General features: G+C 42.7%; 1 protein-coding gene across 4 annotated transcripts in view; it reads right to left on the bottom strand.

The window, feature by feature from the left end:
* Nucleotides 1-381: 381 nt before the first annotated feature.
* LOC112258659 (signal transducer and activator of transcription 5B-like) overlaps nt 382-19543 on the bottom strand; it is an 84431-nt gene continuing 65269 nt past the window's right edge. For all 4 annotated transcript variants that reach the window (XM_042327394.1, XM_042327395.1, XM_042327396.1 and 1 more), the window contains 12 exons: nt 11907-12062; nt 9649-9828; nt 9149-9236; nt 8418-8540; nt 7645-7737; nt 7288-7494; nt 5511-5605; nt 4242-4384; nt 3946-4101; nt 3688-3739; nt 3130-3234; nt 382-785 (listed from right to left, as the gene is read on the bottom strand). In XM_042327394.1, the coding sequence (XP_042183328.1) occupies nt 662-785; nt 3130-3234; nt 3688-3739; nt 3946-4101; nt 4242-4384; nt 5511-5605; nt 7288-7494; nt 7645-7737; nt 8418-8540; nt 9149-9236; nt 9649-9828; nt 11907-12062 (1522 nt within the window). In that variant the 3' untranslated portion in view covers nt 382-661. The remainder of the gene's footprint in view (nt 786-3129; nt 3235-3687; nt 3740-3945; nt 4102-4241; nt 4385-5510; nt 5606-7287; nt 7495-7644; nt 7738-8417; nt 8541-9148; nt 9237-9648; nt 9829-11906; nt 12063-19543) is intronic.

Consider the following 19543-nt stretch of genomic DNA (forward strand, 5'->3'; position numbering starts at 1 on the left):
GTGTGATGCATCCTTGTGTGCGTGCGTGTGTGTGTGTGTGACATAGATACTCGGTGTGCTCTGAGAATGAAATGAGAGCCATTCTGCTTGGAGTTTAGTGTGTAAAGATTCAGAATTATTATACTACTAATTGAAACTTCCCTTAGCAACAAATCCGATGATGTTGTCAATAACAACAACAAATTCTTCATTTAAGTTTTTCTCTTTTTTGGCAGAGGGCGGATTGAATTAAAAAACTCTGTTGATAAACCATTTACAATAATAAAAGAACCAAACAAAAACAAAAACATTTAAACAAACTGCTTAAATGACTTCATACCGGTTGTGGAGCTCTTCAAAAATCTGTGTTACAATTATGACCAAATGAAAATACATACGTGTATTGAATGATTTTTTTTTTATACAATACTGTAACATCGTCTTTTTTGCATTTATACCTAGTCTGTTTCACAGATACGCACCGAGACAAACTGAAAAAAGGTCACTGACATGCAGTTCGCTTGCTGAGAAGAAAAAAAGAAAAAAAGATTCACAAACATTATTAACATTTCACATTATAGCTATCTGAAATAAAACAGGAGGAAAGGAATGGAATTAAACCATCAGAAATGTCAAAAGGTGCGGGGTTCTTTTGTTGGTGTCAGGGGTCAGAGATTGAGGGTCACGACTGCTGGCCGCTCCATTGGCTCTCCATCGGTCGCCGCAGCAGCTCCTCAACGTGTCGCGCCACGTCCATGGTGTCATCCAGGTCAAAGTCACCGTCTGCATCTAACATGGAGTCACTCCTGTCACAACACAGGAACCAGTTAGTAACACAGGGTATCAGACACAAACACCTCACAACACAGGAACCAGTTAGTAACACAGGGTATCAGACACAAACACCTCACAACACAGGAACCAGTTAGTAACACAGGGTATCAGACACAAACACCTCACAACACAGGAACCAGTTAGTAACACAGGGTATCAGACACAAACACCTCACAACACAGGAACCAGTTAGTAACACAGGGTATCAGACACAAACACCTCACAACACAGGAACCAGTTAGTAACACAGGGTATCACACACAAACACCTCACAACACAGGAACCAGTTAGTAACACAGCGTATCAGACACAAACACCTCACAACACAGGAACCAGTTAGTAACACAGGGTATCAGACACAAACACCTCACAACACAGGAACCAGTTAGTAACACAGGGACCAGTTAGTAACACAGGGTATCAGAGACACACCTCACAACACAGGAACCAGTTAGTAACACAGGGACCAGTTAGTACACAGGGTATCAGAGACACACCTCACAACACAGGAACCAGTTAGTAACACAGGGTATCAGACACAAACACCTCACAACACAGGAACCAGTTAGTAACACAGGGACCAGTTAGTAACACAGGGACCAGTTAGTAACACAGGGTATCAGAGACACACCTCACAACACAGGAACCAGTTAGTAACACAGGAACCAGTTAGTAACACAGGGTATCAGACACAAACACCTCACAACACAGGAACCAGTTAGTAACACAGGGTATCAGACACAAACCTCACAACACAGGAACCAGTTAGTAACACAGGGACCAGTTAGTAACACAGGGTATCAGAGACACACCTCACAACACAGGAACCAGTTAGTAACACAGGGTATCAGACACACACCTCACAACACAGGAACCAGTTAGTAACACAGGGTATCAGAGACACACACCTCACAACACAGGAACCAGTTAGTAACACAGGGTATCAGACACAAACACCTCACAACACAGGAACCAGTTAGTAACACAGGGACCAGTTAGTAACACAGGGTATCAGACACACACCTCACAACACAGGAACCAGTTAGTAACACAGGGTATCAGACACAAACACCTCACAACACAGGAACCAGTTAGTAACACAGGGTATCAGAGACACACACCTCCTGCCACAACACAGGAACCAGTTAGTAACACAGGGTATCAGAGGCACACCTCACAACACAGGAACCAGTTAGTAACACAGGGTATCAGACACAAACACCTCACAACACAGGAACCAGTTAGTAACACAGGGTATCAGACACACACCTCACAACACAGGAACCAGTTAGTAACACAGGGTATCAGACACAAACACCTCACAACACAGGAACCAGTTAGTAACACAGGGTATCAGACACACACACCTCACAACACAGGAACCAGTTAGTAACACAGGGTATCAGACACACACCTCACAACACAGGAACCAGTTAGTAACACAGGGTATCAGACACACGCCTCACAACACAGGGACCAGTTAGTAACACAGGCCATCAGACACACACCTCCTGCCACAACACAGGAACCAGTTAGTAACACAGGGTATCAGACACACACCTCACAAAAACACAGGAACCAGTTAGTAACACAGGGTATCAGACACACACCTCCTGCCACAACACAGGAACCAGTTAGTAACACAGGGTATCAGACACACACCTCACAACACAAAAAGTAACACAGGAACCAGTTAGTAACACAGGGTATCAGACACACACCTCACAACACAGGAACCAGTTAGTAACACAGGGTATCAGACACACACCTCACAAAAAACACAGGAACCAGTTAGTAACACAGGGTATCAGACACACACCTCACAACACAGGAACCAGTTAGTAACACAGGGTATCAGACACACACCTCACAAAAAACACAGGAACCAGTTAGTAACACAGGGTATCAGACACACACCTCACAACACAGGGAACCAGTTAGTAACACAGGGAACCAGTTATCAGACACACACCTCCTCACAACACAGGAACCAGTTAGTAGCACAGGGTATCAGACACACACCTCACAAAAAACACAGGAACCAGTTAGTAACACAGGCCATCAGACACACACCTCCTGCCACAACACAGGAACCAGTTAGTAACACAGGGTATCAGACACACACCTCACAACACAGGGACCAGTTAGTAACACAGGGTATCAGACACACACCTCACAACACAGGAACCAGTTAGTAACACAGGGTATCAGACACACACCTCACAAAAAACACAGGAACCAGTTAGTAGCACAGGGTATCAGACACGCACACCTCACACTCACACATGCACGCATACATATGTAATCTATACTCACATAGGCGGGTATATGCCGTAGTTTGGAGGGTGACTGACAACAGGGGAGGCTCCGTGATCCATGTAGGTGGGGTTTGCTGCTGGGTCAGGATTGGTCGTGGTGAACCTGCAGGTCCAGACAAACAGACATACAGACACACACGCACGAGTCAGAGAAAGTCATTCCGAACGCCAGCTTTGTCGGTTACCACGGCAACCTTCATCAACATCCCTCACCACCACCCCCTCCTCCTGCTCCTCCTCTGCTTCATTAATTACCAGTCCCTTCGAGCAGCAGGATCAGGTTAGGCAGGGTGCTGGGCAGCAGCACCTGGAGTCCTCCCACTGAGAGGCCCACAGACCCTTGGTAACAATAGGGACCCTGCTAACTCATTACCCAGACTGACATTACTAAGTGCAGTGATGAGAGGGACAGAGGCGCCCTCAGGCCCGTGGATGCTGGGCTCTAATTGGTTCCTCCATCTGGAGTGAAGACCTAATGGTTGATCTGCATTCAGGCCACATTGTTAGGTGATTAAATCAGCCCTATCGCCACAGAGAGAGAGAGCGCGAGACTTACTCTGGTACCACTTGTTTGATCTGCGGTTTCACGTATCCATCCACTGCTTTGGCTGTAAGAGAGAATGGCAAGGGAAAGAGAGACAGGGAGAATCGCTTTGTTCAGACTGTAGATATGGTCCACATTCACAGGTTCCTCAGTGTGGCTGTTATAAGCCTCTATCTGACCAAATTGCAACAGATATAGAGAATAGACACTACAGTATAATTATATGTCATCATTTATTTTTATAGAGATGAATAGAGGTGAGGTACATACACAGGGGTGGCGTGTAGTATTTGGAGAAGACCTCATCCTTGGGTCTGTCTGGGTAGAGAAACAGGAGGTGGTTGAGGTCACTGATGCGGTCAGCCAGAGAGCGGATGGAGAAGTCTTTGGCTGTGTAGGGCATGAGGTTCCACACCATCCTCTCCCCTGGAAACATAGACACACTTGTTATAGTTCCACTTGGCTATTTTTATAGACCTTCTCCGTCAAAGATGAATTTGTTGACTAATTGACTAACTGACAAAATAATGAATTGATTGATCACTTGACTGGTTGATTGTCAGTACCTGGTTTGTTGGGATTCTCAGCCACCCAGGCGATAGTGATCCCTCCGATCTCAGAGTCGCTGAAGCGGAGCAGGAAGGTCCCATTGGGTTTGGACATCAACATGTCCTGGGCCTGCTGCTTGTTCACAAATCCCAGGATCGCCCTGTACATAGAGAACGGAGGAAGGAAGAGAGAGAGAGAGAGAGAGAGAGAGAGAGAGAGAGAGAGAGAGAGAGAGAGACAGAGAGAGAGTCACATAGAGAACTAATCTCACTCTCATACTCTCTGAGTGCTTGACAAATGTATTAGAGAGAGAGAGAGAAGGAGAGAGACATCAAGAGAGAGATATGGAGAGAAGGAAAACACAGACAGACAAATGTACAGAGAATAAAAAGCCCAGGAGGAGGTCAGGAGGATGGCATAAGTAGGACATGAGGAGGGCATGAAGAGGATATGAGGAGGACATGAGGAGGACAGGAGGAGGGCATGAGGAGGACATGAGGAGGACATGAGGAGAACATGAGGAGGACAGGAGGAGGGTCTAAGGAGGATATGAGGAGGACCTGAGGAGAACATGAGGAGGACAGGAGGAGGGCATAAGGAGGATATGAGGAGGACATGAGGAGGACATGGGGAGGACAGGAGGACCATGTGTATGTGACAAATAAAATTTGATTTGATTTGATTTGGAGGACATGGGGAGGACAGGAGGAGGGTATAAGGAGGATATGAGGAGGACATGAGGAGGACAGAAGGAGGACAGGAGGAGGACATGAGGAGGACATGGGGAGGACAGGAGGAGGACATAAGGACAGAGATAGACAAAGATACATTGTTACATACATTGTCATGCCGCCCCCTTCCCCTACAATAATTTTATCCTCTTGACCTATTGCAGGTAGGGATAAATATCTCTGTGGTTGCTATGGTAAAGCAGTGTCCATTGTGGGGAGGGCCTTTTGGTAGAGGCTTGCTGAGATTAAAAAAGCAATCAAAATGTGAGGCTGCAACAGCAGGGGGGCTTAAGAGGGAAAAACACCAAGTGCACTCTATCAAGTAGACTCACTAAAGAAAGCACATTACAGCTGCCATTCAAACGACAACAAAAAGAGGCCTTTAGCTTAGTTAAGCCATTTTCTCTGTCCATTTTCCTGTCTACTTGGGCAGTGTGTGCACGCTGCAGGCATCTCATGTTACACTAACCCACAATCCAAGTCAAACCTCATTTCCACAGGTTATTCTGGAGTAGGAATTTTAGGAATATAAACATTTAAAACAAATATTCTTACCCATCATTCCAGTGTGGTTTGAGATGTTTTTTTGTGAGTTCCATGACCCCATCAAACCACTGCCAGAATGTGAAATTCCTGCCAGGCAGACTCTCCTGTAGGTTAGAGGGATTGGGACATTGGGTTTGATACAGTCGATAAACAATTTGTTGTCTGTCTTTAATCGCACTAACCTCTCCTCACACATACAGAGTAACTCCAGTTTCAACTGTTCTGCCTGTGGTTATGGAACCTTAACCTGTTCACCAGACGTGCTACCTGTCCCAGACCTGCTGTTTTCACTTCTCTAGAGACAGCAGGAGCGGTAGAGATACTCTGAATGAAAAGCCAACTGACATTTACTCCTGAGGTGCTGACCTGTTGCACCCTCGACATCCACTGTGATTATTATTATTTGACTCTGCTGGTCATCTATGAACATTTGAACATCTTGGCCATGTTCTGTTATAATCTCTACCCGGCACAGCCAGAAGAGGACTGGCCACCCCTCATAGCCTGGTTCCTCTCGAGGCTTCTCCCTAGGTTCTGTCTTTTCTAGGGAGTTTTTCCTAGCCACCCCTCATAACCTGGTTCCTCTCTAGGTTTCTTCCTAGGTTCTGGCCTTTCTAGGGAGTTTTTCCTAGCCACCGTGCTTCTACACCTGCATTGCTTGCTGTTTGGAGTTTTAGGCTGGGTTTCTGATATCAGCTGATGTAAAAAGGGCTTTATAAATAAATTTGATTTGATTTAGTGTAGAGCAGCAATTCTAATAGACAGTCAGTCAGTGAGAGATTTCAGCTGACCCCCTTACATCTATACATCCAGTTCAGATCAGTATGACTGTTGCAGCAATGCAAAGTACACTGGGTTATTGTGTTGGTGTGTATGTGCGTGTGTGTATGTGGGTGGGGGGGTAAGTATGCGTGTGTGTATCAGCTCTGAGGTGCATGTTCCAGCTCCTGTTTCTAGGCCCCCTCTCTCTCTAATGAGGCTGATGCTCTGTGGTGAATGAGGTCTGAATGTGAGTGTGCTCTCTGTCATCAGTGGCTGGTTAGAGGGAGCCAATGAGGCCTGGGGCTGAATTAGCCCTTCCTGTCTTGACAAACAGGCCCATTAACCAGACCTGAGGACCTCACGGCCAGCCGACTAGAGCTCATCAAACTAAATGGCACCTTATTCCCCACCTAGTGCACTACCTTTGACCAGGGCCCTATGCTACCATTAGGGACGCAGCCTTAGAGATAAACACATTAGAGACTCGCTCAGCCCGAGGAGAGCAGATTTTAATTTATTGTTAATTTAACCTTTATTTAACTAGGCAAGTCAGTTAAGAACAAATTATTGTCAGCTCGGGGATTCGATCTAGCAACCTTCAGGTTACTGGCCCAATGCTCTAACTACTAGGCTACCTGCTGCCCCCAATGCAGATATAGTGGAATCATTACTCTGAACACGGGAAGGAACACCATCGAGGTAAACTGTGCCTGCAGTGGCACATACTCACATCTAAATAAAATATACACAAACCAGGCATGGTAAAAACTCTACAATCGATTCCATCTGAGCATCAAATAGATGATATCACCCCTCTGCAACAACTTGTTCCTAATGCAGAGGTCAGGTCTTGTAGTCCACTGGTCAGTAGTCATGGGCTGTGTCCCAGATGGCACCCTACTCACTACAAAGTGCACTACTTTTGATCAGTGCCCATAGGGTTCTTGTCAAAAGATGGGCCCTGGTCAAAAGTAGTGCACCACATAGGAAATATGGTGCCATTTGAGGCCCACCCTGGTCTTACCCTGTTGAACTGGGACCAGGTCATGGTCATGCCGCGGTAGTCGTCAGGGTTGATGCTGGAGCTACTGAAGGCTTTCTGGGCCAGGAAGACCAGGTTTTCCTCTGAGAGGCCACGGTTACTCTGCACCTCTGCCTTGTACTTCATGTTGAGGGCCTCACACAGCTGGGGCCACAGCACCTTGTCAGGCACTATGAAGGGCACCCGACCCTAGGGAGGAGGAGAGGAGAGAGGGTTAAGGCCCCTAAACAAGGGCAACGCTAGAGCGTCCATCAAGAGAAAAACCAAACAATGTAAAGTGTTAAAGACAGCATCACACACACACACATACACACAACACGATGATCACACTGAACTTACGGGTTCGGCAAAAGCGTTGTCCCACAGCACTGTTGCCGTGGCGTTATTGTCTTGGCTACCGTGGACGATCACCACCACAGGAAGTGATAACGTCTGACAGAGAGAGAGAGAGGGAAGAAAAAGGTCAGGGTCATTACAAACACAACGATGTGTATCAAACACAGTATATATAAGGCAACTCATGTAAAACAGGTTTCCACTTTAACCTACTGTACAGCTCTTTGTGTTCCAACCAAACAATCCATATAATTCTGAGAAATACATGAACAAATGTGTTATGGGAGTAGGGGAGCATATATGTTTCCTGTACCATTGACAATGTGAAGGTCATTTTTCTTGTGTGACATAGCTTTAACAATGATTACTACTTCTAATATGGTCACTGAAGAGGCAGGGTAAGGAACATGGTGTATTGACTGAGCCTCCCTCTGCGCGTCGACGACAACTGGATGCATCTGGTTTTCATGGGAAATGGAAAGAGAGCCTGTGACGTGACTTCCTTTTTCGGACGTTAACAAGGAGACACTCAGTCTTAACTCCTCCTCCACATTTACCGGATTGGTTGAACAGTGGAGAAGAGAAAACTCCCCCGACAGTTTTTCCTCTCATCAGGACCAGAAAGAAAGAAAGGCTGCTGGGTTAGACTAGAGTCAACAGCTCACCTTGGGCTAGTCCACCACTCTGCTCATCTCTTCTTAAGCCTGTGTGTGCAGTATTGATAAGAGTTGGCAAAACAACACAAACAGATCTGGGACCAGGTTATCAGTTCTTACCTTAACCTGAAAGACCAGCTCATTACCCCCGACGCTGAACTGAGACTCAAACAGAATGGTAAACTTCTCCTCTGTCACAGACTCCGCCCCTCGCCGGTCCGAGCGCTTGATCCTCTTCAAAGACTACATGAAAGAGGAGGCTTGGTCAGAGAGGAGGATCATGAGGGTTGAGGAGAGGACAGCACCACAGCACACAAACATCTTCTAGACTTCACTTTGAGGAGCTGTTCTCTGATCACACATATACATGATTCCCTTTCATTCTAGGAGCAGATTTAAAGGGATACTTTGGGATTTTGGCAATGAGGCCCTTTGTCTACTTCTGCAGAGTCAGATGAACTCATGGGTACCATTTTTATGTCCCTGTGTACTGTATGAAGGAAGTTAAGAGGTAATTTTCACAAGCCAATTCACATTTACTAGCATTCTGCCTTTAACTTCATTCTGGAAATAGAGACATAAAAATGGTATCCACAAATGGTATCCAAAATCCAAAAGTACCCATTTAAGCCAGAGTTTACATGTAAATGATCCATGGAGGACCCTATAGGGAACTCTAAACAGCATGTGGGCTGAGTAACATGCGATCTGTATGAGTATGAACATAGAATGAGAATGCAGAATCTCCAAAAGCCTCTTGGATTCCAGTTTAGCTGGGGTTTGTCTCTGAAGAGAATCTTCTTGAGGTGTGGTATTACAGAATGAGACTCCCTGGTCCCATCCATCCTCACCATGTTCCTGAAGTTGGCGCTGAGTGTTCCTGTGGCCTGGTGGTACTCCATCACACAGTTGTTGTTAAGGATCTCTCCACTGCTGTCACTGGGAGAGGGGGAAGGAAGAGGGAGGAGGAGAAGGAGGAGGAAGAGGAGAGGTAGATGCTTCAGCAGATGTATTAATCATAGAGTCATGAAACTTTCACAGAACATGAAGGGGAATGACTCATTTCAATTTATGTGAGGCAAGTTTTTTTCAGGATGCCAACGCTGACAATCTTGCAATATGCTACCCAAATTTGCCCTTGGGCTAGGGATAGGCTAACACGGCTATTCTTTTAGTACTAGGAAGGAAGATAACATTTATACACAAACTACTTTAGGGATCTATTAGGTGTGTGAAACGTGGGATGTGGCACGAACAAAAGTATCATCTAAATGTGGAATCTCCACTTGCTCCATAGATTCCACTGAGGCAGTAGATATCAGTGATGAGGGGGCTCTATGCTGTAACTTACTTCCTGGTGTTCTCGTTCTTGAGCAAGGCCTTCGCCTGCTGTTCACTGATGATGGTGGCCTTGACCTGCGGGGGGTTCATGTGCACATTGAGCTTCCCGCCCACTAGGAGACGCACTGTGGCAACAAACTTGGTCTGGGTTTTCAGCACCTGGGGAGGCTGCTTCTCTATGATAAAGGTGCTGGAGGGAGAGTTGGTTGGAGAGAGAGAGAGAGAGAGAGAGAGAGAGAGAGAGAGAGAGAGAGAGAGAGACAGACAGACAGACAGACAGACAGACAGACAGACAGACAGACAGACAGACAGACAGACAGACAGACAGACAGACAGACAGACAGACAGACAGACAGACAGACAGACAGACAGACAGACAGACAGACAGACAGGGGTAGGACAAACAGATTAGAGTCAGAGGACTCTAGTGTAGCGGGTTGCTTTAAAGGGATAGTGCAACATTTTAGCTTACCCAGAGTCAGATGAACTCATGTATACCATTTGTTTGTCTTTGCATGCAGTTTGAAGGAAGTTGAAGGTAGATTCTGGAGCAATTGCTAACTAGCGTTAGCCCAATGACAGTAAGTCTACAGGAACAACTGCATGCAAGTTTACAATGGCTCCAGAAACTAACTTCAACTTCCTTCAAACTGCACACAGAGTTATACAAATAGTATACATGAGTTCATCTGACTCTTGGTTAGTAGAAAAAGGGCTTGACTGAAAACATTTAGCAGTATCCCTTTAACCAACATTTCACCACAGGGATTTCTGCTCATCACACACTACTGCCTATTACGTCTATTTGACCTGCTTTTGAAAGTTACACAGTATGCAAGCTGTCAGCTCTCCATGCTCCCACACATAAACACGCACAGACAGACAAACGCTACACACACACAGGCAGCGTGATGCTCATTCATTCAGGCACGGAGGGCTTTTTAGTAGAGCACGCCGTTTGTGTTTTAGGCTTGGCTGACCGTACTCAATATGAGCAGGCAGTGATGAGATACCCTCCCTCCCCCCTAGCCTCCCTCCCAGGCGCCTGCTGGAGGTTTAGGGGGAACAGTAGAGAGGAAGTGGGTGTGGTTTCACTGGAGAGCAGGAAAGAGAGAATTAAGAGGAGAGGAATCACCAGTGCAGTAGTATGGACTTTAAAAGTAGTGTTTTTACTCTCTCAACGCTCCCCTGTATGTGGCCGAACGGACATCGTTCTGACAATGATACAGCTTCTCAGTGCATTTTGGGTCTCTGTGGGGACCACAGCTGGAATAAGGAGAGAGCAGAGGGTTCTGGGAGCAGTCAGAAGACTTCCTGATCCAGTCAGTGAGGCTGGCGGACTGATACGGGCTGACAGACAGTGCCCCCAGGGCTACAACACTCTACCATGGAACTCAAGCTAACTTTCTGAGCCTGTTAGCCTTTCTCCCCATCTCCCCATCATTGTAGACTCTTCATCTCTAGTCTAAAACACTTTTTGTCTCTTTAGCTCTGGTATCGACCCTCTTTTGTATCCCCCTTCTTTCTTTCACTTAATGTCCTCGAAACGGTTCACTCCTCCTCTTCCTCGTACATTATCTTCCTCTCCTTTTCTAAACCGTTCACTCTCCCTCCTGTTTTCTTTCTCCTCTCGGATCTATTGGAGGCCTCCCTCTCTCCTCGCTCCATCTCTCCCTCCTTGTAGCGTTGAGGGTTAATGCAGGCTGACTGGGGTTGTGTTTGTGTGTTCATTGGCAGGTTCAGCAGGGGTTGGGAGCAGAGCTGGGCTGGGCTGCTGGAGGAACTATCAGCAGCTTGCTCCCCCTGCCCCAGAACAACCCAGCTTGGGCTCAGCACAGAGTCAAACACACACATACGCTTTGCTGCTCCACAGAGTCACATAACCAGGCTCCCGCGATGTGCGGTGCTGAGTCATTTCTAATGTAATTCTGGTAATAAATGTAATCTCACGCTCTATTGGCCACATAAGGAGTCAGGGGTTGTGTCAGTAGGATAGGGTTTGTATAAGGGTTCACATTGAGTGTAGTATGTTCTCCATTCAGTCCCATCAGAGGAGATGGGGGGGTGTAAACATGACTGTAGAGTAGCATATATACTGAAGATTAGTGTGTCTATAAGAAGTTCACATTTACACACACCCACATCCAGCTCAAAGCCACTTGCACACAATTCAACACACTACAACCTATTCTCCTTGCACTTTGATACTGAACAATAACAACAACTTTACACACACACACACACAAACGCACGCAGGTACACACACACCTGGTGACCAGTGCTGAGATGATGTCTGTGATGGTGCTGTTGAGGTCGTTCAGTAGCTCCTCGATGGGGCCGGGGATGGGAAGCTGTTGTCTCAGGTGTTCTGCTCTCCTGATCTGCTGCCTGTTCTGCCAGATCGTCTCTGCCAACTTCTCACACCTGAATCACACACACACACACACACACACACACACACAAAATAAGGTTCTCAAAATGGGCAAATTAAGATCACACAACTCAAAGTTCAGATTCTTACAAGCTCAGACAACCAGACAGACTACAGTGTAGTTCAAAATATACAGTTTAAGACAAGGTAATAATTCCATGCTGGAGCGTTCACAAATAAACACATTCATTGGACCGTTGCTGATTCTATAGGATTAGCATTGAAAACATGACCAGCGTTCAGAAAATCAAGTAATAAAGTGGTTGTAGATCATGTGATTTAAAAAAAATGAATAGAATGACAGGAAAACAGTCATTCTAAGTGTTTGCTAAGTAGTTTGCTGAAATTCACAACGATTGTGTTTATTTTCCGCTTTAATGGCAAACTTTCTGTATAGCTAACAATCATTTGTTCATATTCATATGTTTCTTGTTTGTCTATCTTTTTATGTCTGTCTACATGTTTATATATGTTTTCAACAAGCAAGGGGGAAGATATCAGAATAGGGGCATTGGGGAATAATAACATATTGTACAGAATACATTTGTACTGTAGTGAAGCCGTCTCTAGAGTAATGCAAGGTCTCTTCCATGATCATGTGAAACGTCAATTGCTATGGAAATGCTGGGATGTGTTTTTCAATGATGTTAAAGGTAATTATGAGGCAACTATGATGGTGATACGATATTGATTACTATTATCATCATGAACATTAAGGCTATACACACTACATGTTATTATTTATATGGACAGCACACATTGTAGTCTTACTCTTATACAGACATCGTACACACTCACTAAATCACATCCAATGTCATACACATCAACCTACTCAGATTTACTACACACATAATATCTTGTCTCAATTTTCTAACATCTGTGGCATTGGGAATAAAAACAAATATGCTTGAACGTATTTCTTGAATTATACATATCAGACATTTGAAAGCTCGAATTTTTACTGTCATAATACCTCTGACGGCAGTAACTTTATAAGTACAAATTATGGTCAATTTAGACTGAGAATAGTATCTAGTTATGGTAAGGGGTGAAATAAGTATTGCCAGTGATAATTGTAATGGTTTAGCAGATTATAAAAAAAGAAGATCAGTCTTTACGTGGCTAAAAGAAAAGGAATATAACATATACTGTTTACAGGAAACTCACTCTACATCCTTAGATGAAGTTGCGTGGAAAAGGGAATGGGGTGGTGAAATAATTTTCTGTCTTGGACAAAAGGAACTCAAAAGGTGAGATGATATTAATTAACAACAATGTAGATCTGAATGTGTAAACAGTCAGGAATGATTCGCAAGGAAGGTGGATCTTTTTTAATATGAATGTGGACAAAAAAGAGATTTGGCTCATTAATCCATATGGTCCAAATCAGGATGATCCATACTTCTTCGAAAATATTTATACCAATTTATTGAACTTAGAGGCAACAAATGATGAAATCATTATGATAGGAGACTATAACAAACTGTTAAGTACCTCAATGGACCGTAAAGGAAATCACTCTACAAACTATCATCACCGTGCCCTTAAGGAAATCACTCTACAAACTATCATCACCGTGCCCTTAAGGAAATCACTCTACAAACTATCATCACCGTGCCCTTAAGGAAATCACTCTACAAACTATCATCACCGTGCCCTTAAGGAAATCACTCTACAAACTATCATCACCGTGCCCTTAAGGAAATCACTCTACAAACTATCATCACCGTGCCCTTAAGGAATCACTCTACAAACTATCATCACCGTGCCCTTAAGGAAATCACTCTACAAACTATCATCACCGTGCCCTTAAGGAAATCACTCTACAAACTATCATCACCGTGCCCTTAAGGAAATCACTCTACAAACTATCATCACCGTGCCCTTAAGGAAATCACTCTACAAACTATCATCACCGTGCCCTTAAGGAAATCACAAATATTATGGACACATTAGAAATAGTGGATATTTGGAGACTAAAAACCCCAACCTAGTGAGATATACATGGAGGAGACTTAATCAAGCTAGTCGTCCTGACTACTTCCTTGTCTCTTTCTCTCTTGCATCAAAGGTTAAAAAAGGTTTAATAGGAGACAGAATGTGATTGGATCATAATTTAATTGGCCTTCGCATAACTCTTATAGAATTTCCACTTGGACGGGGATATTGGAAATGTAATCAAAGTTTACTGGAGGACAACTTATTTTTAACTAAGACAAAATAATTTATAACTGAATATTTCCAGCATAATATAGGTTCAGCAAATCCCCTTATTGTTTCGGATACCTTTAAATATACCTTCAGAGGCCATTCAACTCAATATTCATCAATAATAAAAAATCTGTTTCTGGCAAAAGAGACAAGACTAACAAGGGAAATCCATGAACTAATAGTACAGGTAGAGAGCAATAAAAACGATACTACAGAGATACCATATAAGTTAGAGGAAAAACAAAAAGAACTTGAGGAACTTAGTCAAGAACGATCAAATGTAATCTATTACAAAAATAAAGCAAACTGGATGGAATATGGAGAAAAATGCACAAAATTATTCCTGAATCTCCAATACAGGAACACTAACAAAAATTATTTGCAGAAACGTGTTACTGAAGACGGAGTCATTTATGATTCTCCAAATTATATTTTAAAAAAGGAAGCTAAATATTTTAGGCAGATGTTCTCTTTTCTGTCTCGTCTTCTCCCACTGAATGAAGATTACGGTAAGGAATTCTTTCCAAATAATATAAAAAATGGAAAATTAACAAATGTACAGAAAAATCAGTGTGAAGGCAATATTAGAGAAATAACTATTTGAGGCTATTAAATCCTTTCAGTCTGGAAAACCCCAGGGCTTGATGGCATACCGGCAGAGGCATATCAAGATATTTTTGATGTACTAAAAGCTCCATTGTTAGATTGTTTTTACTACTCCTATAGAAGTGGTAGTGTGTCAGGTACTCAGCAGGAAGTCCTGATTTCTCTATTATTAAAACAAGACCCAGATGGCAAATATAAAGATCCAGTGTATATTAAAAACTGGAGGCCTCTTACACTTCAATGTTGTGATGCAAAAATACTAGCGAAATGCATAGCACTCTTAATTAAAAGGGTTTAACCAGGTATTGTTCATCCTCATTAGACAGGCTGTTACATTGTTGATACATTGGAGATAATATACAACAACTACTAGAAATAATAGAACATCATGAAACATCTAAGAAGCCAAGCCTGGTCTTTATAGAGGATTTTGAAAAGGAATTTGATAAAGTAAGACGGGATTTGATTTATAAATGCCTGAATTTTTTCAATTCCGGTGTATCTCTTATAAAATAGGGAAAAGTAATGTATAGCAACTCCAGGTGTAAAATAGTAAATAACGGCTACTTCTCAGAGAGTTTTGAATTGGCAAGAGGAGTTAAACAAGGGTGTCCTCTGTCACCATATCTATTCGTTATGGCCATCAAAATGCTAGCTATTAAAATCAGATCCAATAACAACATTGGAGGATTAGAAATCCAAGGCTTAAAAACGAAGGTGTCCATGTATGCCGATGACTCAAGTTTTAAATTAAGTCCACAAGTTAGATCCCTGCAATGTCTCATTGAAGATCTAGATATCTTTTCTTTACTCTCTGGACTAAAACCTAATTATGATAAGTGTACAATATTATGCATTGGATTTTAAAAAATTATAACTTTTACACTACCCTGCAGTTTGCCTATAGAATGGGCTGATGATGAAGTAGACATACTTGGTATTCATATCACCAAATATATAAATAAGCTCTCCACAATGAATTTCAATAGAAAACTTGTAAAAAATAGACAAGATCCTGCAACAATGGAAAGGTAAATACCTGTCTATTTATGGGAAAATTGTTATGAACTTCTTAGTCATATCTCAGTTTACTCACTTACTTATGACGCTGCCTACTCCTGATGATGAATTTTTCAAATCATATGAGCAAAAAACTTTTAGCTTTATCTGCGACGCTAAACCAGATAAAATAAAGCGTGCCTATCTATATAATGAATATGAATTAGGTGGGTTGAGATGATTAAATATAAAAGCACTAAACCTCTCTCTAAAAGCTTAACTTATTCAAAAGTTTTACCTGAGCCCTAAATGGTTCTCACGCAGATTACTAAGAAAAGCTCATCCATTGTTTAAAAATGGCCTTTTTTGCCTTTGTGCAGATTGCCATGTATCATTTTAGATTAATTGTAAATTATACTTTTTTCAAAGTATCTCTCTTTTTCAAACATACATTGTAGAGCTGGTTACAATTTCAATTTTCCGCCTGAAAAGATAGAAAAAAATATTACAATAAAAATGATGTCTGAATTCAAATGTGCTGGTTGATAAAATACCTGTATTTATGGGAAAGAGGTTGGAAAATGGTATTTTGTTCTTAAATGATAATGTACATTGAAATGGTGGAGTTATGTCCTTCATGGAGTTGAGGTCTGCTCAATCCAAGAGTACAACCAATTGATTACAGCATTACCACAAAAATGGAGGAGGCAGGTGGCAGTTGGAGGAGGTAGGGAACTAGTCTGTCTGCCCAATACAAAGGACAAAATTGGCAGAGCAATACAAATAGCATAAATAGGAAAGTATACCAGTTTCATTTGAGGACCAGGATGTTGACAACTGTGCTATACAGACGGCAAAATATTTGGGAAGAGATTTTTGATGTATCGATTCCAAGGTACAGGGTGTATGAGTTGATATACAGTTGAAGTCAGAAGGTTACATACACTTAGGTTGGAGTCATTAAAACTTGTTTTTCAACCACTCCACAAATTTCTTGTTAACAAACTATAGTTTTGGCAAGTCGGTTAGGACATCAACTTTGTGCATGACACAAGTCATTTTTCCAACAATTGGTTACAGACAGATTATTTCACTTATAATTCACTGTATCACAATTCCAGTGGGTCAGAAGTTTACATACACTAAGTTGACTGTGCCTTTAAAGGCTTGGAAAATTCCAGAAAATGTTGTCATGGCTTTAGAAGCTTCTGTTAGGCTAATTGACCTCATTTGAGTCAATTGGAGGTGTACCTGTGGATGTATTTCAAGGCTTACCTTCACACTCTGTGCCTCTTTGCTTGACATCATGGGAAAATCAAAAGAAATCAGCCAAGACATCAGAAAATAAATTGTTGACCTGCATAAGGGGCGGCAGGGTAGCCTAGTGGTTAGAGCGCTGGACTAGTAACCGGAAGGTTGCAAGTTCAAACCCCCGAGCCAACAAGGTACAAATCTGTCGTTCTGCCCCTGAACAGGCAGTTAACCCACTGTTCCTAGGCCGTCATTGAAAATAAGAATTTGTTCTTAACTGACTTGCCTGGTTAAATAAAGTCTGGTTCATCCTTGGGAGCAATTTCCTAATACCTGAAGGTACCACAATCATCTGTACAAACAATAGAACGCAAGTATTAACACCATGGGACCACGCAGTCATCATACTGTTCAGGAAGGAGATGCGTTCTGTCTACTAGAGATGAATGTACTTTGGTGCGAAAAGTGTAAATCAATCCCAGAACAACAGCAAAGGACCTTGTGAAGATGCTGGAGGAGACTGGTACAAAAGTATCTATGTCCACAGTAAAACGAGTCCTATTTCGACATAACCTGAAAGGCCGCTCAGCAAGGAAGAAGCCACTGCTCCAAAACCGCCATAAAAAAGCCAGACAACGGTTTGTACTTTTTGGATAAATGTCCTCTGGTCTGATGAAACAAAAATAGAACTGTTTGGCCATAATGACCATTGTCATGTTTGGTGGAAAAAGGGGGAGGCTTGCAAGCCGAAGAACACCACCCCAACCATGAAGCACGGGGGTGGCAGCATCATGTTGGGGTGGTGCTTTGCTGCAGGAGGGACTGGTACACTTCACAAAATAGATGGCATCATGAGGGGGGAAAATTGTGTGGATATATTGATGCAACATCTCAAGACATCAGTCAGGAAGTTAAAGCTTGGTTGCAAATGGGTCTTCCAAATGGACAATGACCCCAAGCATACTTTCAAAGTTGTGGCAAAATGGCTTAAGGACAACAAAGTCAAGGTATTAGAGTGGCCATCACAAAGCCCTGACCTCAATCCTATAGAAAATGTGTGGGCAGAACTGAAAAAGCGTGTGCGAGCAAAGGAGGCCTACAAACCTGACTCAGTTACAGCAGCTCTGTCAGGAGGAATGGGCCAAAATTCACCCAACTTATTGTGAGATGCTTGTGGAAGGATATCTGAAAAGTTTGACCCAAGTTAAACAATTTAAAGGCAATGCTACCAAATACTAATTGAGTGTATGTAAACTTCTGACCCACTGGGAATGTGACGAAAGAAGTAAAAGCTTAAATAAGTCATTCTCTCTACTATTATTCTGACATTTCACGTTCTTAAAATAAAGTGGTGATCCTAACCACAGGGAATTTTTACTCGGCTTAAATGTCAGGAATTGTGAAAAACTAAGTTTAAATGTATTTGGCTAAGGTGTATGTAAACTTCCAACTTCAACTGTATAAAATGACGCAAGATTCAAGACTTGGTGCTTTTCAGCTTGAATTATTATACAGAATTCTTGCCACCAACAAAATGTTGAATATTTGGGGCATAAAATCATCGAAGCACTGCAGATTTTGTTGAGGATACAGAATCAACAGACCATTTATTTTGGTATTGTCCTCAGGTAGCCTGTTTCTGGTCTCAGGTTCAGAAATGGCTGAAAATGCATAGCATTGATCTAAAATTGACCCTAGAAATAGTACTGTTAGGAGATCTGGAGAGACCGGGGCAGTCAATTTCTAATACTCTTAGTAAAAGTATTTATCTTCAACTTGCAATCTGTGGATTCTATATTCGATTAGATAGATTGAAATTGTACGTTAAACATCACAGCGTAGTTGAAAGATAAATGTTGAGTAGAATGTGCATATACACATATGCATATACACACACACTCATTCAAATATACACATACACAGACACACACACAAGTAATAGTGCCAGACATGCACTCAAACATATACAGTTGGCATTGCTGTTCTGATTTTAGTTGTCCTTGATGTCCTTTGTTTTTGTTGCATTGTTGCATTGTTGTTTGCTGTTTTCTTTTGTCTTACTCTTTATTCTCTTTAGTTCATTTTGTTGGTTGTTGGTGCTTTGGGGGGTTCATTGGGGTGGGGAATGGAATTCATTGTATTTTTAATTTGTTTTATTCGGGGGCTGTGGGATGGGTCTCGGATGGTTAAGCGTCAGCTATTGGGGAACTGTGGGGGGATCTTGGAAGGTTCAGGTCCCTGTTTGTTTGGCCTGGTGGGAGATCTGTTGACAGGGCGTTGACCCTGAATGCTTCTGTGTGTCGCTCTGAATGGGAGTGTGTTGGATGACTGGTGCGGTGCAGTTGTTGAGCGGCTACACTGCTACTATATTGTATGTTTTGGATATTAAATAAAATATATTTTTAAA

The sequence above is a fragment of the Oncorhynchus tshawytscha genome, linkage group LG09, assembly GCF_018296145.1.
Source record: "Oncorhynchus tshawytscha isolate Ot180627B linkage group LG09, Otsh_v2.0, whole genome shotgun sequence".
NCBI classification, from domain to species: domain Eukaryota; kingdom Metazoa; phylum Chordata; class Actinopteri; order Salmoniformes; family Salmonidae; genus Oncorhynchus; species Oncorhynchus tshawytscha.